Below are 26019 nucleotides of genomic sequence, written 5' to 3'. Positions count from 1 at the left end.
AACCCTGGGTCCTTTGGAAAAAAAGCCACTCTTTAAACACTAAGCCATCTTCTTCAGCCCCAAATACAACCTTTAAAACATGTATTTATTTATTCCTTAAAGAATTTTTGAATATAAAATGTTTTCTGATAGGTGAATTGGCCTTCCAATCTGGTGACGTCTCCCACGCTGGCAGCCTTAGAGCTTTTGGAAGGGTCTGTATCTTTTGAGGTGTCTGAACTAGTCTGACTGGTAAGGCTACAGACTCCCTGTTTCACACCAGGGACCCTGAGGAAAGACCAGGAACCTACAGGAGACCTGCCCTGACTCCTCAGGCCTCAGGTATGCCTCATGCTGAAGGTCATGTGCCACATGGCCCTCCACTCTCCCTAGATCTTAGAGTAAGCCCCAAGTACAGAGACAATGTAGAGATTAGGATGAGCACCAGATACCACGCCACTTAGTCCCACACGGTTGCTTGTTTGCTTGGGCTCCGTCAGCTCTAACACTGGTCCCAAGTTTGCAGGCACACCCCAGGTGTAATGTGCAACATCCCGCCAGTCACACGAGATCATGGGGACAATGTGGAACTCTAGCAGCATCAGACCCCTGTGATGGCGAGTGCGCATCATATCCTTTGTTTAAAGCAGAGGAAAGCAGATTTTGGACAATACTGGGCTTGACCTGGAAGTGCCTCAGAGCATAACAGTCCTGGAAAAATCTCTTCTTATTCCCTAAAGCTTCCTGTAGCTCATGCCCCTTTCAGAATGTGGGTGCAGTAGCTGGAGGCTGCCTTGCTGACTGGAGATGCAGTATCAAGAGCTGTAGGCTCAAGCTTTGGGGAGACTAAGTTCAGCCTCTGGAGACTCTGGCAAAAGCACTGAGCTGGCTTTTGGTCCTCCCTCTGCTAAGCATCAAGTTCATGTTCTCTTCACTTTATTTTCTTCTATTAAATTTGGATCATGGCATAAGACAGATTTCACAAACCATCCATTTGCCTGGCAAATCTGTTTTTTCACTGCGTGAAAATGCTGCTTTGAGAGGCCGGGTGCCAGCATAGTAGCCTGACCATACTCTAGGCATGGGCTCCTTCTCCTTGCCTCCCTTCTCCTTACTCCCCTTCTTTTACAGATGTTATTTTCTGAATCAGTGTGTAGTTCAAACTCCCTCATGCATAGCTCTCTGAACTTCTGAGACCAGTGTCCTTGTCCTCCTCCATCTACATCCCCTCTGATGTCAGTCTGGATCTCCATCATCCATACCCCCACTTCTAGTATCCACATCCTGACGGATCCAGCCTTCCACCTTCTAGTGGCAAATGTGAAGTCAGCTCTCTGAGTAAGAGGGTATCCAAGTGCAGCTTCTGAATCCCAGACTGGTGAAAGGAACCACAGAGGCCACATAGTTGACAGCACCATAAAAAAAAAAAAAAAAAAAGCAGCCCTGGGAAGGAGGTATACAAATTGGTATGGCCGCACGTCCCTCTGGCTGTCAGATCCTTACAAGACCATCTGATGGTCAGGCAAGGGCTGCCTCCTGGATTCTGATAATGTTCCAGGATGAGCAAGCCTTGTGGTGTGTCGAGTTGGAATAGAGCTGGTTGGGGTCCTGCCTATTGCTTCTGTTCCTGTCCACACTGGATGTGCACAGCACTTTCCTATTGGTCTGGAGTCTGGACTGAATCTCTCCTCTCCTCTCTCCTCTCTCTCTCTCTCTCTCTCACACACACACACACACAAGCCTGTCAAGCTCCCTGATTCTTCTCTGCTTCCTTGCTCAGTAGGATGTGAACTGCTCAATGCCACCTTTGCCCTCCTTCCTTTGATGGGCTGAGGCCACTGAAGCTGAGAGTCAAGATACAGTTTTTCTTCTTTTGCTGCTGACAAGTACTTGATTCCAGCAATGATGATGTCAACTAAAGAAATACTGACCATTTGGAGAGACTGTTGAGCCTTGTAATCCATGAACAGAGTAATAGAGTACCTCTTTACTATAATTTAGATGGTCCTAAATTTATTTTGTAAATGTTCTTGGCTTTCACTGTGTACATTTAAGTATAATCTTTTGAATGTTTAGTGTATTTAGTTTAGTGTTTTATATTTTAATGTTTATTTTGATTAATTCCACTTTCATCTCTTTTACTGACAAAGATCTAAGATGCAGTTTTTATCTATAATTCACTCATGACTTCACAGTTTCTCACTCACTCTGAGAGTATGGAGGCTCACTGTTTTCATATCTAATTAATCAGTGACCTGAGAGCAGATTCCATTCCTGTTTGTGTGGGGGCACACAAATACCTTCACCATCATGCATCTCCTTTAGTATCTTGTCACTGCCAGTCCGCTGCTACTACTGGCTATGGCCCCCGCTGTGATGGACTGGCACGTGCTGACTGTTTCACCAGGAAGCCTGATTGTACCAGAGTCAGAATGAGGGCTCTTCTCAGCTAACTTCCTGCAAAAACAGGTCTACACATCCACCCCCGCCCCCCACATACTTCCTTTATTCAAGCTAAACTCCCATGCTATAATTTGGACTGTCTGAAGTGGGAATCCTTGTCTGGAGAACTGAGACTTAGATGACCTTTTCCCATGAGAAAGGTCATGGTGACTGATGGGTGGGGTTCTGTTCATTCCTAGGAAGCTATAATGAGGAGATTTGTGACCACTAGAGGTCCTGTACCAAGCCCACTCAGGAGATAAGCACCTTTGCTGCCCAAGGTCACATATGTTAGACATCAGTGGGTGGTGGTCATCAATGCAATTGTCCTGAGGCGAGCCATAAATGTATGGTGAGTGCACTTGGGTTTGCTTCCAGTTTATATCCATAAAAAAAGGAGGAAATGCAAATGAAACCTTGACATAACCCCTCACACACTGTACCAAAACATTGATGTGTAAGCATTGCTTCTAGAAAATCAGAATGGTTTAAGCATTCTCAATAGCATAAGACACCTCTGAAAACACTGGCCACTCCACTCTTCAACTGTGCATATAAACTGGATATGGTGGGTTTGCCCAGCCTTGTGCTCACAGGAAGCAGGGATCTCATGACATTGCAACTTGTCCTCAGCAGACCTTAAAACTGTGCTGTTACCCAGTTTCAAAAGCCTGAAATCTAAGCATTAACATCTTTCAAGAATGGCATAGGCCTGGTCTGTAACAACAAGGGCTTTCATCTCCCTACTTTCAGGATGGTCTGTCCCCTTGCAGCGTCTCCCAAAACCAGTGTGGTCTGTTGAGTACAAGCATGCTGAGTGGACAACATAACTACAATTTAGAAAATCAAAACCAAAGCTAACAATTTATTAAAACCAGTACTAAAAAATAAACAAAGCACTGAATAGAACCACATAAGTACAAAAGCGATTTCTCAGGGGAGGGGAGTGTGAAAGGGTGTGGCAGGGAAATTCTCGGAAGAAGAGGACCTGCAGCACCAAAGATGGGGTGTATGAAAATCACACTATCTGCTGACACGGGTTCTTCCACAGCTGCTATTAGGCATGTTGGCTGGATTTTGCTCCCACATCTGGTTGCAATAGCAAAGGTGTCACAGAACTTTCTGGTGGTTTTCTGCTCTCTGACTCTGGTGAGCAAGCTGGTTCTGGCCCTAGAGTGCCTGGTTTCTCTGTCAGATAAAACACTTCAAGCTCTGGATCTTCGGATATGTGGCTCCACAGATCTAAAGATGGAGACAGATGTGCTGCTGATGCAGTCATTGTGAAAGGAGGAAGTGGCACTGGGTTGCAGGAGGAGACAAGATCCTCAGGATGAGACCTCCTCCCAGCCTTTCCAAAGACAGAGGAGACCTATACTTTCAGGGAATCCAGACCCGGTCCTACAAAAGGACGTGTGCCCAGACCAGGGTCCAGTGACAGCTCCCACAAACAGGAGCCTCTAAGCCTCCCCCGGAGCACCAGGTGCTGAACCTTCCTCACACACAGGGTCTCAAGCACCTACCTGAGTCTTCATCATCCTTGATCTCTGACTCACTGGCCTCTTCTTGCTGCAAGTCGGTCAGGAGCATATGGACACGAACAATAAGGTCCGAATATGGCATGTTCACAATCAAGTAGGTCTTCAGCTTCCTCAGAATGGAGAGGTCTGAGGTCTGACAAAACTCCTCAGGGTTCTTATCTATCCATGTGTCCAGGAAGGAACAGAGGGTGCTGGGAAAGCAGATGGAAAGTCAGTCTATGGCCAGGCCTTTCTTTGTCTAAAGCTCCCATGGCTCCCTGAAGGGAGGATTGCAAGAAAGAAGCTATCACTGCCCCCCGCCCCCGCCCCACATGCTTATCAGTGTAGTGTTTGAACAGGGCTGTGAGGTCCATGTGAGCAGGGAGCTCCACACACTCTTCTCAGCCTCTAATGGAGAACAGCTGAGCAGGTCTGCCTGGCAAGGGTTGGCATGGGATGAGGGTAGAGTCTCACAGGGGCACTTAAGGCCTCAGGCTTCCCCCATCTCACCACTTGCAGGAACCCTGCCCATGTAATTCTTCTGACCCTGCAGGCAATGCTTAGACACCAGTATGGTATTAGACACAGGAATGAGATAACAGCATTGGCCTGTGAATGCAAGTGACCCTACACTGGAGCCCAAGCCCTTCCTCTTGATGCAAAGCCCCCTTACTTCTTTGCTTGTTCATCCTCTTCACAATAAGGACGGAAGTATGAATAGCTACAAAAGACAAGACAGCATGTAATCTGTACAGGCCCAGGTTCCCAACCGGAAACACATCTGGGGGCAGAACATCTCCTGGAGAAGAATCTCAATACACAACCTCGAAGTAGATCTGCCTACTCTCAGAATTATTAGTTCACCTGCATACAGTAGGTGTTTCAAATATGCTAGTGCAATGGGTGGACACAAATATCTCAACCCAGACATCTCAGTGGGCACAGCGTCCCTCGAGTTGCCCTCTATGGGTCTCCACTCTGGACACATCTCTACTCAGCACTCCAATAGGAGTTCTAGAACCTCCCTTACAAGTGGGAGAAGCGCTTTCATCAAGGCCTCAGCAATTTTGGTACAGGGATAGAGAGCTCTTTAAAGGTGCAGGGGACAGCCTCATTCATTCAGGTCTCGGCTCTGGGACCTTGGGCCAACCCTGGAAGAAGCATTTTCTGACTTCTTGCTGCAGCGTCCTGACAGTACTCTAGACTTTATCAGCAGACAGTGCTTCCCAAAACCAAGAAGAGGATGTGCGCCCTCTGGGCTTGGAGGTGGGCACTCACCGCTTGAACAGCAGGTCCAGCACCTGCTGGGTGGTGGCAAACCTTCGGTATGTACACAGGAAGGCAGGGACAAAGAAGGTGTCCCCAGCCTGCAGGGAAGGCACCAGGTGGTTCACTAGCTTTTCCACCACATCTGCACTGATGCGGGACTCTCCACAGGGCTCCTTCTGGTCCTTTGGGGCAGAATCCTCCTTAGCCTGAGGAGAGATCAAGGTCGATGGTTCAAACAGGCACAGGTCTGCAACATTCTCATTGGTTGTTATTATTGCAAGTTTCCCTGGATCATTACACTGCCAAACAGACAGAGCAAAAGTAGGGGAAACTCTGAGGTTCAGAGGTTACCTTGTCAGTGTGGCCTTGGCCCTGGCTGCCCTGGGTCAAGTCTGCTTCCTTCCGGGAAAATGGCCAGAGGCATTGGAGGCAGGAGTGAATCCTGTGTCTCCAGGCACCACCATGGCCTCCACTCTTGTCCTTCTTGACGCCTGTGCCTCTAGCAATCTTAAAACAGCAGAACATCCTGCTCTCTCTAGGGTCTCAGCCTAGTGAGCCTGCTTGGCTGGATGTAGGCGGTTGGCTGCCTGGTTACCAGGATTCTGCATTGTTGGGTCATGCTCAAGGAAGTGATGTCACTTCCTGGGGTCCCTTTCCTAGCGCATTTTCACAAAGTGCTTTTCCAAAGACTCCTAGGTGCTCTCCCACTTATCTCGTTCACAAGAAGACAGTTACAGAGGTGCTCTGTATGCTTCCAATGCCCCCATCAATGTCACCCCACTTTTAATATCTGAGAACCTATTTTTGAATGACATCTGTAACAGGAACCCTAAACTGCATCCTACTTATCCAAGTTTACCTAAAACCATAACCATGTTGCCTTCCATCTATGCTACCTCGTGTGTGTTCTGTGGAATGCGAGCACATGCACACCTGGGCCAGCCACCAGCCCCACAATGCCAGTGTTCCTGCATAGGAATTATGTTTCCCAGGACCAGTTCCCACCCCTTGATCATCAGAGTACTCATGCCCAGAGGGTTGCAAGCTCTCTGTAAACAGCTGGCTCAGCCACATCCACCAGCTTACAAGATGGATGGCACCCTCCCCCCAGCACAGTCTCAGAACTGATTCACCCTCCATTGTTGCTGCTCCAAATTGCTGCTTGAGTGCTTGTGCCAACTTTCTTCAGGGATGGACTTTGAGTTGTAACCTGAGATAACCCTTTTTCTTCCCTAAGCTGCTTTTGGTCACAGAGCTTATCACAGCAACAGAATGAAAGTCGAGCATCACGCTTTCTCTGCCACCATCCTGTGTTCTTTGGCAGCTGACCTCCTCTATAGTTCCTCACCTTCCTCACTCCCTGGTGTCCCATCTCTTCCTCTCTACTCAGTGTTTGCTTTTTCTGGGGTCCCATTGGTCTCTGCCCCACAGTCCTTCCCTGTTCATCCCCTGGCCAGCCTCCTCATTCAAACAGAGGATCTGGGCCAACGATTAGCAAGTCAGCGAGCTAATGAGTGAATATCATGTGCGTGTGTTGGGATTTCACATGGAACTAAAGAATCAGAAACTTTTAGGTAAGTTAAAATGTGTCTCCTTCGTCTACTTGAAGTACCATTGTTGTCACTCTTCCTTTATTCCTCCTTGCCATGTTTTCATAGTTCTGTGTATCTAGGGATCACTGACATTTACTCTTTTATTCTGAAAGTTTGGCAGCAGGAAAAGCAGTTCAGGGAAAGACACTGCAAAGGGATCCAGAGAGGAGGCCTGGAGCCTGCAAGGGCTCCTCCACCACAGCCCAGCTTTCCCAGTGGCTGCTGAGACTCAGCACTGCCCCCATGTGGAGGAAGATGACACAGCAGATGAGAGTCCTTGTAAAATGACATTGCAGTGTACTTATTTTATGAAGAAGAGCATCTGAAGGCTAGATTTCACTGGGTAAGCCTAGACATGCAAAAATGATTGACTAGATGATACCTATATGTGTTCTCTTTACATCCCATGATAATCTCTTCTAGTGACTGAGTTTGAAGTGAGTCAGAGGTAGCTAAGACAGAGAGCGAGAGAGAAAGAAAGAGGGAAGGAGAGAGAAAGGAAGGAAGAAAGAAAGAAAGAAAGGAAGAAAAAATGAAAGGAAGAAAAAAGAAAATGTAACTTAGCTGCATTTAAACCATTTAAAAATGTGTAGCATTTTTTATAACCCACTTAAATTAAGGAGGTGACTTTGCGCAAAGTACTGACAGTTCATATTGGTTGAATTTTATAGCATGTGAGGTGTACCCTGATATATCTTACAAGAATGCTAAGTAAGGTCAGAGAAACTGTTGAGTGTTTCCTGATCTGTTAGTATGTGTGCATGCACAGAATGAGCACCCAGTAAGAAAACTGAACTACTGATGAATCTGCATCAGTGATGTAGACATTATACATGCACAAATGCAGGTGTGCAGGGAGGGAACTGTGAATTAGTCAATTTGTGGAACATCACAGTGATTTTATAGCTCTACTAGATGAGAGAGGAAAAGCATGAGCTGGAACGACTCATCATACTCCATGCATGAGCAAACCGCTGTGTCAATTAAACATAAACGTGGACTTCAAAAGGAGAGAAAAATTTTGGTAAAACATCTCAACTGTCTGAGCACTATCTAAAAGCTACAAAACATCCTCGAGCAAATGGAACAGCCTGCAGACCAGGAAACTTAGATCAAGTGTGGACAGATTTGTTACTGAGAAGTCCCCTTTCCCAGTGTTATTCCTAGCAGGACACTTGGCCCTTTGTCTGTTTGTTTCATAATGGTTCCAAAATTTCCAAGGAAATCTGCTAGTTGTGCGCAGAAGTTGAGCACTTTACTACCATGAGAAAGGGCTAGCATTTGATATCCAAAAATTAAAAAGAAACCATACATGAGAGAACATGTTTCAGGAATTACTAAAATAGCCATGAAAGGAGAACAAGTTAGGAAGAGGAGGGGTGTTAAATGAATACCTATGAAAATCAAAACAGTGTGATACTGATTAAAAGGATGTCAAGCATATAAAACAAATAGAATCAAAGAAACTACAAAAACTGTCTGTATATCAGTGACCAGCTAACTGGTGTGTGTGTGTGTGTGTGTGTGTAGGAAACATTGACAACAAAGTGGAGACCAGTTTGTCAGCCTGCGAACAAGCCCAAATCCACATTCACATTTTCAGAGAGTAAACAGGAATCCATCCATCCATCCATCCGCACACAAAGTGAACTCAGAATGGACCATAGGTCCAAATGTAAAACCCCAACCATAAAAACACGAACCATGAAACTTCTAGAAAAGCTGGATGTGTTGCTGCATTCTTTTAATTCAAGACCTTGAGAAGCAAAAGCAGAGACAGATTTCTCAGAGTGGGAGGCCAAACTGGTCTACATACAAGTTCCAGCCCAGCCAGGGTTCCACAAATAAAAACAAAACAAAACAAACCAACCAACCAAACAAACAAAAAAACACCTTCTCTCAAAAACAAACTAACAATATTCTAGAACAAATCATAGATGTTAATCTCTGTAGAGCCTGGTAACAAACAGAGTTCTTAGTCTGACATAAAACATCAAACCTCATGAGTGAAGAAAGTGTCAAAATGTCAAAATGATGGACCTACTAATACTTGTCCACTGGTGCAGCAGTAGCATGGCTTCTAATCACTGTGCATTAGTGTGTCTCTCAACACTCACCAGAGAAGCCTCTTTTCACAGCAGATGATGACTAACATAGAGAACCATGACTGGTTAGGTGCAGAAAATATGTGACTGAAAAGCACTGGGCCATAAATGCAAAACCTTTATCTCACCCACTCTTTTCTAAGCTCAGGGATTGTTTCAGAAGAAGGGACAGAAAGATCAAAAGTGTTTTCCAGACACAACAGGAAATCTTTCCAAATGAACTCACAGCCTTTGTGATGTCATGCACAAGGCTTCACATAGCCAAGCCACACAGCCAGCCAGGCATGGAAGTTGGAAGCGGGCATGAAGCTCTACCTCTCACTGAAGAGCTGTTGGCCATTTCTGCTGGGAGGAGAGTCAAGTTCGTTAAGAACATTGTTGGGATCAGTAAGCAGGCACTTCTACAGGCAGCCCCAAGGGACCTGACAGACCAGTTATCAGGCATTTGTGAAGACACCCAGACCACCTGCTGACCACCTGGAACTACCTGCGCATGACCTGGGTCACCCTATAAGAGAACTGGAGCCCTCCTCCCACTCTCTTACTCCTCTCTTCCTCTCTCTCTCTCTCTCTCTCTCTCTCTCTCTCTCTCTCTCTCTGTAACCCCCCTTCCCCTAATAAACCTCCCACGTGGAACTGATCTCGTGGTGTGATTTGTGAACCCGCATGTAACCCTCACAGGCGCACGTGTCCTAACAAACATGATTGCTAGTAGGTTAACCATGCTTTAACGTATGGCCTCACGCTTGATGGGTGTGGACAGCACAAACTGGACCAGATGGATTCTTTTCCAAAGGGCATGAGCTTGTTACAGGAGGGACAGGTGGGTGCATCCTATAGAAATTAGGGGGAGGACTGGAGAGTGAATAGGAACAAAATACATTGTATGAAATTCTTAAAGAATTAGTAGAAATACACTTTAATTTTAAACTGCACTTCTTCCGGAGGTACTGTTGAAAGGATCAAATACTAAGCATAAACTCAGAAAAAAAATCATGCATAAAAATGGATAAAGAAGTGGCATCCAGCATACATTACAAAGTCTTGACCCTCAGAATGGAAACAAAGCATAATTATAAATAGCAAATATTTAAAATGGTTAGAATTTTCAGTAAATATAAACAAATGAGGAACCAACATGTGGAAGACAGCAGTCATGACCTGCATTAGTGAAATCCTCCTAAGCTCATAGTTACAGGCAGCACTCACATATTAGAATGAGAAGCTAAAACTGATGATACAAAGGCAAAGGGCTATTGAATCTTCCATACGTGCTAGTGAGTATAAAAAGGGCACGAATGCTTGTAGGAGCAAGGACATCATTTTCCAATGTGGAGATTTAAGGAAATACTGGAAACTTTGTTAGCAATCAGTGATAGCTTTCTTTTAAAGATATAGGTGTGTATTTTAAATTTTCTTTTATTATTTTTTTATTTTATTTTGTGTGTATGTGTGTTTCCCTGCATGTGTAGTATAATTATACAAGGTGTAATTTCAGTTTTCTTGTATCCATTGAAGTTTGCTTTGTGACCAACTCTGTGGTCAGGTTTGGAGAAAGTTCCAGGAGATGCTGAGAAGAGGTATATTCTTTTGTGTTGGAATGGAATGTTCTGCAGATATCTGTTAGGTTCATTTGATTCATAACGTCGGTTGGTTCCATTACTTCTCTGTTTAGTTTCTGTCTTGATGATCTGTCCATTGAAGAGAGAGGGGTGTTGGAGTCTCCTACTATTAATATGTGGGGTTTGGTTGTGATTTAAGCTTTAGTAATGCTTCTTTCACAAATTTGGGGCACTCATGTTCAGAACTGAGATGTCGTCTTGGTCATCATCATTTCATTTGATGAGTAAGAAGTGTCCTTCCCCGTCTCTTTTGATTGATTTTTGTTGACAGTCTATTTTATTACATATTAGAATGGCTACTCCATTCTAATACTTGCTTTTTGGGTCCATTTGCTTGGAAAACATTTTCTAGCCCTTTACACTGTGGTAATGTCTATCTTTGTTGCTGAGGTATGTTTCTTGTATGTAGCAGAATGATGGATCCTGATTTCACATCCATTCTGTTAGCCTGTGTCTTTCTATTGGGGATTTGAGTCTGTTGATGTTGAGAGAGATAAATGACCAACAATGTTAATTCTTGTTATTTTGATGTTGGTAGTTTGTGTGTTTGTTTGTATGTGCTTTCCTTCCCTTTGATTCTTTGCTGGTGTGGAATTATTATTTCCTATGGTTTCCAGTTTTCCTTCTAGTATTTTCTGTAGGGCTTGATTTGTAGATAGATATTGTTTAAATTTGGTTTTATCATGGAATGTCTTGTTTTCTCCATCTATGGAGATTGTATATTTTGCTGGGTACAGTAGTCTGGGATGACATCTGTGGTCTCTTAGAGTCTGCATGACATCCACCCAGGCTATAGTCTCTGTTGAGAAGTCTGGCATGATTCTGATTGGTCTGCCTTTATGTGTTACTTGGCCTTTTTTCCTTGCAGCTTTTAATATTTTTCTTTGTTCTGTACTTTTAGTGTTTTGATAATTATGTGGTAGGAGGATTTTCTTTTCTGGTCTAATCTAGCTGTTGTTCTGTAGGCCTCCTATATGCTTATAGGCATCTCTTGCTTTAGGTTAGAAAGTTTTTCTTCTATGATTTCATTGAAGATATTTTCTGGGTTTTGGAGCTGGGAATCTTCTCTTTTTTCTATTCCTATTTTTCTTAGGTTTCATCTTTGTATAATGTCTTTGATTTCCTGGATGTTTTCTGTCAAGATTTTTTTTTTTTTTGATTTAACATTTTCTTTGACAGTTGTATTGATTTCTTCAATTTTATCTTCTACAGTTGAGATTCTTTCCTCTACCTCTTGTAATCTGATGGTGGACCTTACCTCTGTAGTTCCTGTTTTCTTCTCTAAATTTTCCATCTGCAGGATTTCCTCAGTTTGTTTTTTCTTTATTGCTTCTACTTCATTCTCAGGTCTTGAACAGTTTTATTCATTTCCTTCACCTTTGATTGTTTTTTTTTTTTTCCTGTGTATCTTTAAGGGAAGTATTCATTTCCTCTTTAATGGCCTCTATCATCCCCGTAAGGTGAGATTTGAGGTTATTCTCTTGTGCTTTGGCTGTGTTAGAATATCCAAGGTTTTATTTCTGAAGTGGTTGTACAAGCTTTCCTTCACACCAGCAATGAAGGGGAGTTCCCTTTTCTCCACATCCTCTCCAACATGTGTTGTCACTTGAGATTTTGATCTTAGCTATTCTGGTCGATGTAAGATGGAATCTCAGCATGGTTTTGATTTGCATTTCCCTGATGACTAAGGGTGCTGAACATTTCTTTAAGTATTTCTCTGCCATTCAATATTTCCTGTTGAGAATTCTCTGTTTAGCTCTGTACCCCATCTTTCTCAGAAAATTTGGAGTAGCGGCACCTCAAGATCCAGGTATACAGACTCATACCCAAAAGATACATATACATATACTGGGCGTATACCCAATACATGCCATTCTACAAGGACATTTGCTTAACTATGTTCATAGCAGCTGTATTCGTAATAGTCAGATCTGGAAACAATCTAGATGTCCCTCAATGAAGAAATGGATAAAGAAATTGTGATACATCTACACAGGAGAATACTACTTAGCTATTAAAAACAAGGAAATCATGCAGGCAAATTGATGGAACTAGAGAAGATCATCTTCAGTGAGGTAACTGAGAACCAGAAAGACATGAATGGTATATACTCACTTGTAAGTGTATGTTAGCTGTATAATATAGGATAAGCATACTAAAATCTATAGACCTAAAGAGGCTAACCAAGGAGAGCCCTAGGGAGGATGCTTAAATCTCATTCAGATTGGCAAACAGGATAGTTACCAGAAGCAGTGGAAACTGCTAGCAGGATGGGAGCCTGCTAGAGAGGGTCCTCTGAAAGGGTCCACCCAAGAGGGAATCAAAACAGATGCTGAGACTTGCAGGCAAACTTTGGGCAGAGCTCAGGGAGTCTTATGGAAGAAGGGGGTGGGGGATGTGAGGACCAAGAGGGGACAGGAACTCCACAAGGGGAATAACAAGGCTAAAAATATCTGACCCCAGGGGCTCCTGCAGAGACTGATGTACCAACCAAGGACCATGCATGGAGAGGACCTAGACCCACTGCTCAGATGTAGCCCATAGGCAGCTCAGTCTCCATGTAGGTTTCCGAGTAAGAGGAACAGGGACTGCCTCTGTCATGAAGTCGGTTGCCTGCTTCTCGATCACTTCCCCCTGGCTATGTGGCCTTGCCAAGCCACAGAGAAAGATGATCCAGGCACTGCTGATGAGACTGGATAAGCTAAAGGTAGATGGCAGGGAAGGATAACTTCCCCTTTCAGTGGACTAGGAGAAGGGGAGAGGGAGGGACTGGGAGAAGTTAAGTGAGGTGGCTACAATCAGGATATACAATGAATAAATTGCAAAAAATAAAAAATGGAAAAAGAAAGGATACCCAAGGCTTGTTGTGGTATGTAGTGTTTTCCTCCTGTGTTTTTGGATAGGGCCTGGAAACAACCCAACTGCACCCCCCCTCCCATGCTTTTGTGTCTCTCTGCTAGTCATGGCATTGATGACTGCCATCAGTGGGTGTACATTACATGTGACTTTAGGCAGCCCAGGTGCTTGTCTCCCCAGTGAGGCCAGCTAGCTTGTGCAGGGTCTCTATGGGGTTACAGATCTGCTCAGAATAGCCTCCTAGGAACGAAGGGGACCCCACCCAGCAGTCACCATGACAGTTTTTATTGGAAAAAAATAGACAAGTCTCAGTTCTCTGGAGGCAACTGTCCATACTTCATAAAGTCTACCTCATAGCATAGGAGTTTAGCTTCAGTAAGAGATGTCTGTGAAGGGTGAGATGGGCTGGGGCCCACTGTGTAGGCCCTCATCCTGACTGAGGCTAGAATCCAGCTTGCAGATAAAACAGGGAGTCAAGAGTATGCCAGTTCAGCACCCTTAGTCATCAGGGAAATGCAAATCAAAACCATGCTGAGATTCCATCTTACATCGACCAGAATAGCTAAGATCAAAATCTCAAGTGACAACACATGTTGGAGAGGATGTGGAGAAAAGGGAACTCCCCTTCATTGCTGGTGTGAAGGAAAGCTTGTACAACCACTTCAGAAATAAAACCTTGGATATTCTAACACAGCCAAAGCACAAGAGAATAACCTCAAATCTCACCTTACGGGGATGATAGAGGCCATTAAAGAGGAAATGAATACTTCCCTTAAAGATACACAGGAAAAAAAAAAAAAAAACAATCAAAGGTGAAGGAAATGAATAAAACTGTTCAAGACCTGAGAATGAAGTAGAAGCAATAAAGAAAAAACAAACTGAGGAAATCCTCTGGTAGTGCCATATTGCCCAGGCTCTTGTTGATTGTGTTCTTATGCTGGCCTTTAGCCATCTGGTGTTGGCTCTGGTAGCTGTGCCTAGGTGAACCTGAATGTTTCTGGGGTCCTGAAGGCCTCTGCTGGCTATGCTGGGTGTGCCCCTCTGCTGCTCTGGGGTCTCTGGTGTCTCTGGGGGTTGTGCTCCAGGTGGCTCAGGCAGAGAGGAAGTAGGTGGATAGGGCTCTCAGCTGAGTGTTGCTCTCCTTGGGACGGCAGACGATGAGGTCGGAGACTGTGTACAGGTCAGCTCTGCTGACTGTGTCTCCGGTGGGTCAGGCAGATCCTTATATTTCTTTATCTTGTCACAGTAACTCCACAGCTGCTACTGGTTCTGGCCCCTGCTGTGTTGAACTGGCATACTCTTGACTCCCTGTTTTATCTGCAAGCTGGATTCTAGCCTCAGTCAGGATGAGGGCCTACACAGTGGGCCCCAGCCCATCTCACCCTTCACAGACATCTCTTACTGAAGCTAAACTCCTATGCTATGAGGTAGACTTTATGAAGTATGGACAGTTGCCTCCAGAGAACTGAGACTTGTCTATTTTTTTCCAATAAAAACTGTCATGGTGACTGCTGGGTGGGGTCCCCTTCGTTCCTAGGAGGCTATTCTGAGCAGATCTGTAACCCCATAGAGACCCTGCACAAGCTAGCTGGCCTCACTGGGGAGACAAGCACCTGGGCTGCCTAAAGTCACATGTAATGTACACCCACTGATGGCAGTCATCAATGCCATGACTAGCAGAGAGACACAAAAGCATGGGAGGGGGGGTGCAGTTGGGTTGTTTCCAGGCCCTATCCAAAAACACAGGAGGAAATATAAAACCCTGACCATGTTACTCACTGTTTGTCCTCAACGTTGAAGAAAAGCTAAGCATTCCTTCCAGTCAATCAGCATGGTTTAAACAACATCAGTAGCATGAAACACCTCTGAAAACTCTGGCCACTCCTCTTCAAATTAAGTGCAGTATATGGGCAATGGTTTGTGTGTACCTGGTTTTGTGCTTGTGGGAAGCAGAGGTCTCATGACGCTGTGATTTGTCCTCGTCAGACCCTGACCCAGCACTGCTTTGTGGTTTCAGAGCCTGAAACTAAAGGAGAAACCCCTTTCAATGACACCTGGTCACACTGACTGCAAAGCTCATGACCTCAACTATTAGATCTCAGCTAACTGCAGTCAGCCTCAACTATCTGTATTTCTAGCACCACTCCCAGGCATAGACCGGTTTTTTTGTTTTGTTTTGTTTTGTTTTTCCCTCTTTTCCTCCAGGATGGTCTGTCTCCATGGAGCCTCTCAGAGAACCAGTGTCCTCTGCTTAGGTATACTGCATTATGGAAGCATGCTGAGTGGAAATCATAACCACAATTGAGAAAATGAGAAAGAAGCACCAAGAGTTTATTAAAGACAGTGTATTCACACGAAATTAAAAAGAACCAGAAGAGCAAAAAGGCTATTTCTCAAGGAGAAGCCAGCTGGATGTGGAGCTGGGAAAGCTGCTGGGTTGAAATGAGGTTGTGATTGTGTGTGTGTATGCGGGGGGTGAGGGGTGGGGAGTGGGTGGTAGTGGGGGTGGGGACCAGAACTGGTGTTGTCTGCAGAACCAGTGTAAGGTAGACCCCCGTTGGTGACAGAGGGAGGCAGGGCCATTCTAAAGGGGTAGAAGGGTGGGATGTGGGAAAGGCACACTGTATCTCCTGACGTGGTGAGACATAGGTGCCAGAGCCCTATGGGGTGTGCTGCCTGGAGTCTCCTGCCACGTCTGGTTGCACATTCTCTTCCATTTTTATTTGTGAAAACCTCATTCCCTTAATTCTCTTCTTTTTATAGCAATGCCCTAGGTTTGAGCACTCTAGTAGAAATCAAAAGGTATGCAAAACCCCAACATTGGCCCTCCTGTACCTTTGTTATCCAAATATTCCTATTCTTTCTATACATATAGAAAGCCCACTCACTTCTCTGCTTGTTCGTTCTTTTCACAATAAGGGAAGAAGCATGCATACCCATAGGGGATCAGCAAGGGTGTCACTTACAAAGTTCTGTGTCTCACCTCTAAGATATGTAGGAGGCAGGACAACTCTTGGAAAGAAACGGAAGTTCAGGGGCTTTGGGACCTTTGTATAGTCTCTGAATTATTGGTTAACCTGCATACATTGGGTGCTTCCTATATATTTGAGCAATGAGTGAACCAAAACATTTCTATCCAGGTATTTCAGTGGTTGCAGGATCCCTCAGATTTCCTTCCATGGGTCTCTGGCCTGTATACAGTTCTGTTATGTACCCCTGTTATATATTCCAGAACTTCCTTTACAAATGGGAGAATTGCTTTGTTTGAGGTCTCAGACAATGGCCCAGAACAGAGAGCTTCATTATAGCACAGGGGACAGTCACAACATGAGGCTCTCAGCTCCTAACATCCCACTCCTCAGGACCAGAACTGGGGGAAGCATTGCCTGGACTGCAGTCCCTGGGTCCTGACAACAGTGTTGGACAATATACAAGCTGAGCATTCCACAGCACCAGCCAGGAGGGCCTTGGAGGTGGGCACTCACTGCTTGAACAGCAGGTCTGGCACCTGCCGAGTGGGGGCAAACCTCTGGTGTGTGTACAGGAAGGCAGGGACAAAGAAGAGGTCCCCACTTCATAGGGAAGGTACCAAAAGTGCACCAGCTTCTCCACCATGTTCACACTCATGCATGTTCCTATGACGGGCTCTTCCAGGGTCAGGTCAGTCTCAGACTTGCTTTCACTCTGAGGAGAGATCAGTGAGAATGGTTCAAACAGGCTGCGAAAATGAGGATTGGCCCATGGTCATTCTGTGTTATCCTGGACATTCTCACTCTCAAACAAAGAGAGGAATTTAGGGAAACTTGAGATTTCACAGTGGTGACCTGGTCTGTGTGGTGCTGTCCCTGGCTGCCTAGTATTTCATTTGTTTCCTCGTAGGAAGTCAGCCAGATGTGTTGGAGACAAGTGTGGACACAGTGATTCCAGATACCACCAAGGCCCCATGGTGAGTTTTTCTGGGGCCTGAAGACAGCAAGAGAACATTGTGCTCTCTCTAGGGTCTCAGACAGGTGAGCCTGCTGGGCTGGCTCTAAGCAGTTTTTCTGGGGTCTGAAGACAGCAAGAGAACATTGTGCTCTCTCTAGGGTCTCAGACAGGTGAGCCTGCTGGGCTGGCTCTAAGCAGTTGGCTGCCTTCTTACCAGGTCTGCATTGTTGGGTCATTATCAAAGAAGTTAGGTCACTTCCTGAGAGTCTCTTTACTGTTTCTAGAGACTCCTCAGTAAGGAAAACAGAAGGTTTTCCTTATGCTTGTGAAAAACAAGTAGAGGCAAAAGCTGGCAGGTAAAATTTACTTCCTTAATTTTTCCAACCTGTTGTCCTGGTACTGTTAGTGACGTGCTCTTACAGTCGTTTTGCTTTTGGGTGGTTCTAAGGTCCACTGCAGAGCCACATACATGTGAGGCAAGTGCTTTATCACGGAACTACAACCTTTCCCCAGTGCAATTATTTGGAGTGCCATTTTCAGTCTAGAGAACTGTCTGGATTTTCCTGTAAATTATCCATGTCCCCTTCCTACGTTATCTGGTGCTCTGTGCTCTGCCTCTCACTTCTAACTACTCATTTCTGTCATTCCCTGGAACCCCATCTCTTCCTATCTACTCAGTACTTGTCTTTGTTGTATTAGTTGCTTTTCTTTGCTGTGACAGAATATCCTGACAAAAAGCCATTTAAGAGAATTAAGAGTTTTACAGTCAGCCCATCATTAAGAGAAATCATACTGGAACTCAAGGTGGAACCAGAAACAGAAACAGTGGAGAAACACTGATTGCAGGCTTGTGTTTAGCTATCAGTTTATACAGCCCTCAAAGTGATAGCCTGCCTAGTGATGGTGTTGCCCACAGTGGCACAATTAACATCAATTCACAGTCAGCACAATTGCCCACGGACATGCCCTCAGTTCAATGTGATCTAAACAATTCTTCAATTGAGGGCTATCTTTTCAGATGATTCTAGGCCAGCGGTGCTAGCCTAGAGGTTGAGCAACCCTTTCACAGGGTCGCATATCACATATCCTTCATATCAGATACTTACAATTCATAACAGTAGCAAAATAACAGTTATGAAGTAGCAACAAAAATAATTTTGTGGTTGGAGATCAGCACAATATGAACAGTAGCAAAGGTTGTAGCATTAGGAAGATTGATAACCACTGCTCTAAACTGTTTCCAGCTGACAAGATTAACAAGGTCCTACAACTAAGCACATTTAAAACAGTGAAGCACTAAGTTACTCCTTCTATGGTCTTAAACATTTAAGTACATTACTCCTTTAGTACTAAGACACTTATGAGGAAGGTAAGTAGCTTCTTTATTATATAAGTCGTGGAATAGAGACTTGACCATTGCCTTTCATTAATGACAACTGGAATCTTGAGGTGTGGCCCTGTTGGAGGAAATTTGTCCTCTCCTAAGCCTCCACTACAGTGCTTTGAGAATTTAAAGCTTGAGTCATTTTGAGTTCAGTCTGTTTGGTGCTTGTGTTTCAGGACGTGAGTCCTCAGACTCTAGCTTCACCTATCAGGCCTTCACTCTGACATTTTGGACTTTAATTCTCTGAAATTATACACCCTAAAAAACTCTTTTTTTTTTCCCCTGTAAGTTGAATTGGTCATGATGGTTTTTTTTAAACAGTAGTGGGAAAAGAAATAATACATGTACCCAAAGGGGAGTGGGAAGATGGGTGAGACACGCTGAGCATGATAAGTCACAGAAATATGTATCTTAAGAGCAGGATAATGCTGATAATGATAAAGTTTTAAATTTCTTTTTCATTTTTGGAAGACTGCCAACATGTGTAGAGAAGCACAGTGTTTAAGTTGATAGCATTTACTTTTAAAGACATTTGCCATCATGTACAAAAATAAATAATGCTTATATAGAATGTCTCCTTTTTGATATGATACTTCAGTAGCCATATCAGAAATGCAAATGTATACAGTTCTCAGGCAATAAAAAAGTTGTCAGACTTCCTTACTATTGTCTCATTTATGAAAATAAAGTTAAATCTGAATTCTTTTTTGTTTTTTTTTCCATGACAGTGTTCCTTTGTGTAGCCCTGGATGTCCTGGAACTCGTTCTATAGACCAGGCTGACTTTGAACTCACAGAGATCCACCTCCCTCTGCCTCCAGAGTACTCGGAATAAGTGTATGTGCCAACACTGTCCACACTGTCCAGATTTAAATCTAAATTCTTTTTTTTGCTTTTATAAGATGTTTTATTTTATTTACTTTATTTTTTCATACCCCATTTTTTAATTGGATTGCTTGATTTGTTGCTTTTTAAATGTTTTTTTATTTTAATTTTTATTAATTACACTCTATTCACTTTGTAGCCCCCCCATAGCTCCCTTTCTCCTCTCCTCCCAATCCCACCCTCCTTCCTCCTTTTCCATGCATGTCCTACCCAAGTCCACTGATAGAGAAGGTCTTCCTCTCCTTTCTTCTGATCGTAGTCTATCAGGTCTCATCAGGAGTGGCTGCATTGTCTTCCTCTGTGTCCTGCATTGCTGGTTCCCCCTCAGGGGAAGGTGATCAAAGAGCAGGCCACTGAGTTCATGTCAGAGACAGTCCCTGTTCCTTTTACTATGGAGGCCACTTGGACGCTGAACTGCCATGGGCTACATCTGTGCAGGAGTTCTGGGTTATCTCCATGAAATGGTTCTTGGTTGGAATATCAGTCTCAGAAAAGACTGCTGTGCCCAGATATTTTGGTTCTGTTGCTGTCCTTGTGGAGCTTCTGTCCTCTCCACGTCTTACTATTTCCCACTTCTTTTATAAGATTCCCAAAGGACTCAAGAAGTTAAACAGCAACAAATCAACCAATCCAATTAAAAGATGGGGTACAGAATTAAACAGAGAATTCTCAATAGAAGAATATTGAATGGCTGAAAAACACTTAAAGAAATGCTCACCATCCTTAGTCATCAGGGAAATGCAAATCAAAATGACCCTGAGATTTCACTTTACACCCATCAGAATGGCTAAGATCAAAAACTCAAGTGACAACACATGCTGGAGAAGATGTAGAGAAAGGGGAACCCTCCTCCAATGCTGGTGGGAATGTAAACTTGTATAACCACTCTGGAAATCAATCTGGTGCTTTCTCAGACAATTAGGAATAGCAATTCCTCAAGATCAAGCTATACCACTCATAGGCATATATTCAAAATACACAATAAGGACATTTGCTCAACCATGTTTGTAGCAACTTTATTCATGATAGCCAGAACCTGGAAACAACCCAGATGCCCCTCAGTTGAGGAATGGATACAGAAATTGCGGTACATCTACACTATAGAATATTACTCAGCAATAAAAAACAAGGAAATCATGAAATTTGCAGGTAAATGGTGGGAACTGGAAAAGATCATCCTGAGTGAGATATCCCAGAAGCAGAAAGACACACAGCGTATATGCTTACTCATAAGTGGATATTAGACATACAATATAGGATAAACCTACTAAAATCTGTATACCTAAGGAAATTAATCAAGAAGGAGGACTCTGGCTAAAATGTTCAATCCCCATTCAGAAAGGCAAAGAGGATGGACATCAGAAGAAGGAGAAAACAGGGAACAGGACAGGAGCCTACCACAGAGGGCCTCTGAAATGCTCTACCCTGCAGGGTATCAAAGCAGATGCTGAGACTTATGGCCAACCTTTGGGCAGAGTGCAGGGCAATCTAAATTCTTTAGAAACATTAAAAATCACTTGGTAGTTGGAAAATTTGTAAAGAATTTCTTATTAGCTTGCTGAAATCCCAAATTTATATGGCTCTACATACTCATTTTTTTTCTTTTCTTTCTTTTTTCTTTTCTTTTTTTTTTTTTTTTTTGGACAGGATTTCTCTGTGTAACAGTCCTGGCTGTCCTGGAACTCACTTTGTAGATCAGGCTGGTCTCACACTCATGGAGATCTGCCTGCCTCTGCCTACTAAGTGCTGGGATAAAAGGCTTGAGCCACTGCTGCCCAACTGTACATACTTACGTTTTCAGTAAATTTTAAATGCTTGCTGCAAGAATCAGCTATCCAGTGGGTTCACCTGGAGGTAACGATGCACCTGATGAAAACAACCTGCATGGGATTTGAAGTCAGACTTGACTTTTATATCCTGACCCTGCAGCCTGCTTGCTATGCAACTTTCCCCCCCATTCGTTCTGTTATTCTTTGAAAAAGTGGAACTGTTGAGGGCTGAAAAAAGGAGTGTTTCAGCTGATCCGAGGTCTTTCTGATCTCTTCACCTCCCTACTCAGTCCCTACCACTTGCTCCCATCTCAGAACACTCTCCAGCATGACCTTCTCAGGAAATTCTCAGTTGAGCAAAGGCATCAAGTGTATGTGCTTCTGCCTCGTGATGAGAAAGGTGAAGTCATGTATATCTGTATTGATGGAATTGGAAAAGCAATAGAAATACTCCTGCTGCCCCAAACTGAGACCAAGGGTGAATGGAATTTTGATGGCTCTCACACTTTTTAGTTCCAATTCTCTAATAGTAACAGGTACCTTTTTCCTGATGCCATACTCGGCACCCCTTCTACAAAGAACCTAACAAGCTATGTGCTGTATTTTTTTAAGTATGACTGGAAACTTGTAGCAAACATTTGAGGCACATCCATGAGTGGATATGTAAATGGTGAGTAATCAGAACACATGGCTTCGAAGAGAGCAAGGATATACTTGTGTGAGGACAGGTAGCTCTCTTTTTGGTTGGCCATTCAATGGCTTCCCTGAACCTAAGGTCCATATTACTACACTCAGACAGATCAGCCTTTAGAATGCTAACCCCTGACTTTCAAAAAATACTAAGAAAATTCATGAGTGCTAGGCCAGCCTTACAAGATTTGTTTAAAAGAGCATCACATCCAGAAGTGGAAACAAGATGTCTAATTCCATGATAGCCATAAAAGTATAAATCTTGCTAGAAGAATAGACCCACAGTGAGAAACAAAGACTCAAACATGGCTCATTAGCTGCCAAACCACTGCAGTGGTCTAACTAGGCTCCCATAGACTCATATGTTTACACTTTTGGCCCATATGGAGTGACACTATTCAGAGGTGTGGCCTTGTTGGAGGAAGTGTGTCACTATGAGGGCAGGCTTTAGGGTGTCTTAGCATACTCAAGCTCCACCCAGTGTGGCACACAGCCTATAGATCAAGAGGTAGAACTCTCACTTTTTCTCCAGCACCATGTCTATGTTCAAGCTGCCATGCTTTCCACTATGATGAAAATGTTCTAAACCTCTGAATTAAGCCAGCACCAATTAAATGTTTTCTTCTATAAGAGTTGTCTTGGTCATGGTGTCTCTGCCAGAACTGGGACCTCAGACCTTAACCACCAAGTCCTCTCTTTACCTAGGTTTTGTTTGCTTTCTTATCTGATCTTTTCCTGTTCATAGACCCTTAACATTGTTTGTCTGATATCCAACTTTCACATCTTCAGCCCAGCTCTCTCTCTAGAACTCCAGCCTCCTGGAATCACCTTCGAGTCAGCAGCTGCGTTTGGTTATCGAGTGGGCATCTAACATTTGCATCTAACATAAGTTCTCAACATCATCCCCTTTCATTTATTCAGGTCCCTTCTCCTCCTTCCCATTTCTAGATTTTTACATTTATTTCTTTGGGAGGAGGCATGTCCGGGTGAGAGGAAGCAAAGTGTTACTTAAGGGAGATGGTTCTCTGTTTCTACCATGTGGGTTATGGATGGGACTTAGATCATTGGTCTTGCTGAAAACTGCCTTTTCCTGCTAAGCCATGTAGCCCTAGCTGGCTTGCATTTCTATTAGTCTCCACAGCACCTGTTACTATCCAGAACGTACATATGTCATTTATTTTTTTCTTATTTATTGCTTGTCTTCCTCTTTATACTTTAGTGGACAGAACATGTGTCACGATAAACCTTTCACACATCAGAGATCCTGTTTGTATTATTTTCAGTACCACTTGGTACTGATGGGGAGTTGGATCCGGATCCTGTGAAGGCCAAAATTAAGATGCTCAAGTATCTTCTACAGAATAGTAAAACATTTATATAGGACTGTTGCACACCTTCCTGTATACATAAATCATCTCTGGATTGATAGAAAACTTACAACAACAGGACTGCTGTGTGCACAGTAGCTAAATCATGATGCTTAACAATAAAGAGAATTAAAAGGGTCTTGTGTCGTGCTGGAGAAAATGGTTCAGTAGTTAAGAGCATTTATTGCTCTGAAAGAGAACCAGGGTTTGATTCTCAGCACCCACCAGCTTACTGTTTGTAACTGCAGTTCCAGGTTGTACAATGCCCTCTCCTGGCCTCCAAGGCCAGTGCACACAAATGGTGTACATACACACGTAAAAAGAAAATAAAAACAGCAACTCTTTTGAGGGGCAGGGGAGGGGAGAAAGTCGATACATGTTCAATGGAAATGCAAACTTTTAAAACAATCTTTGCCCTGCGTTCAGCTTAGGTGATGGATGCAGGACTCTGACACAGAGGGCTGGCTGTACTCACCACTTCTCACCGTAACCAGCCTTAGCCACTTGCTTTCCTCGCCCATGTAGCAATAGCCTCCTGCTGGCCTCACTGTACTCTCTAGTCAGTGCAGTAAACAGAGGAATTCTTTTAAAGTCCAAGCCACATCACATCACATCGCTCCACTGAAGAAAACGTTGCAGTCATCCCCGACTGAATTCTAAAGAAGTCACATGCTGACAATAATAGACACCAATTACCAGTAGGTTTCTGACTTTTTCTTCTGTTCCACCACTGCTTGCTACATTCTAGCTGTTTCTCCTTATTGTCACTCTCTGTGATTTTCAATTCTATCTTATTATTGTCAAAGGCAGAAGAGTCAAAGGCACAGATATGTTTTTATCTCCCACATCTCTGCCACACACATCAGAAGACTAAAAGTTATTTCTCATTCTCCAGGAATGAGTCTTACCTCTGTGGAATGATGTTCCCCAGCTGAGAATGCTCTGACCTTTAGTCTTATCTCAGAGCCTTGAGACTTACAGTACACTCTTCCAGAGCACGCTCCTGGTGGCCAGCTAACCCACACTCTCTCACCTCCTGCTAACCTGAGCACGGTTTATTAGAGAGGCCTGAGGCCTTTCCTGGTTACTCTTTAAAAGAACAGTCTATTCTTTTTAATTACACTGTGTGTGTGTGTGTGTGTGTGTGTGTGTGTCCGTCTGTGTGCGTGCAGGCATGTGTACCTGTTTTTGCTGTGGCATACACGTGGAGGTCAAAAAACAACTTGATTATGTCTGTTTTCTCCTTCCACCATGTGGGACTCAGGGGCCAAATTAAGTTCATTAGGATTGGTGGGTATACCTTTACCCATTGAGTCATCCCACCAGTCTGTGAGTACTTTATTCATTTGCTCGGTCTGCCCTTCCTTTCCCAGTTCTACCCATTTCACCACTTGTCACTGTTGGGAACCTCTAGTTCTTTTTTTTTTTTTTGCTTCCCTCTACTAGAAGGTATATTCCATGAGGTATTCATATTCATCAGTACACCTAGGCATATGGTCCATGTCATGGTGTACGGTACCTGCCCTGTTGATTTCTGCTGTGTACTTTCTTCCATGCCTTCACATTCATCCCTGCTGTCACCCATATAGCTTCATTTCCCAGCAGAACCTGGCTTATCTACCAAATCCTATTTTTGCTTTTCAGCCAAGTGAAGTACCCACTTTTTTTTCCCCACCCTTTTCCTGGCTGTATGCTTTCACAAGCATTGGAAGACTTTTTTGTTTGGTTGGTTTTTTTTTTTTTTTGGTTTGGTTTTGGCTTTTTGATACAAAGTTTTTCTGTGTAACTCCTGGAACTCCTTCTGTAGACCAGGTTGGCCTTGAACTCTACCTGCCTGTGCCTGACAAGTGCTCGGATTAAAGGCTCACCATCTGATGAGCATTGTAAGGTCTTAGCCCCACACTCCTGTAGAATGAGAATTTATTGTTGAGAACTGAGATCTTTAGTCCTTTGCTTAATCTGGCTCATAATGATTTGGAAGCACCAGCCATGACTGGTTATGCCTGGAACTTAGCCTTCACACGCCACTGGAAGAGGGAGAGGCTGGTCTGCTAATTGGATATGTGGACATTAAGAAAACAGAGAACATATTTGCTCTACCAATCAACACAGCTGTAAGTGTTTTGGGTAGATCCAATCATCCTTGTGCTAGTGGAAGCTACAAATGTAATTTTTGTTGTTGTGCTGGTTTTTAATTTGTTATATCATGTTATTTTAGTTCAAGGACCTCAGGAAGTATACAGTAAATTGGAACATTTAATCAACAATAACAGAAGTATTTTCCCTGTGCAACAAATGATAAAGTTCAAGTTGCCATTGCGTGAGCTCATATTATTAATAAGGAGCAAGAGGGAGCAACAGAGGGCATTCCTGACTCCAACACACACATTGTGAATTTTGTTGTTTTAAAAGCAAATGAACCTCATGATAATCTATCTCTTTTGTGTTTATTCATTTTCTTATGTAGTCAAAGGGCAGCAGCTCTCAGTAGGTCAGACAATGACTGTATAGTTCTCCAGATCGCCTTCTGTTTTAGTGGGCCTTTTCCCGGCAGAATAGAAGAATGTTGTACACAGTTGCTACCCTGCCTCGTCTCTCCTGCTGATGAGACGAGTA

The 26019-nt window shown here is 43.7% G+C and overlaps 1 protein-coding gene across 1 annotated transcript; it reads right to left on the bottom strand.

Annotated features, from left to right (window-relative positions):
- Nucleotides 1-368: 368 nt before the first annotated feature.
- Nucleotides 369-5732, bottom strand: LOC132655334 (ral guanine nucleotide dissociation stimulator-like). Its single transcript, XM_060388325.1, has 6 exons — nucleotides 5559-5732; nucleotides 5217-5413; nucleotides 4612-4659; nucleotides 3942-4150; nucleotides 3169-3251; nucleotides 369-614 (listed from the first exon to the last, which is right to left on the bottom strand). Exons 1-6 carry the CDS (start codon nucleotides 5730-5732, stop codon nucleotides 369-371), a joined length of 957 nt encoding a protein of 318 aa, XP_060244308.1.
- Between the last annotated feature and the right edge of the window lie 20287 nt (nucleotides 5733-26019).

Source organism: Meriones unguiculatus, chromosome 7, assembly GCF_030254825.1.
Source record: "Meriones unguiculatus strain TT.TT164.6M chromosome 7, Bangor_MerUng_6.1, whole genome shotgun sequence".
Classification (NCBI taxonomy): Eukaryota; Metazoa; Chordata; class Mammalia; order Rodentia; family Muridae; genus Meriones; species Meriones unguiculatus.
This window is presented reverse-complemented; position numbering and strand designations above follow the sequence as displayed.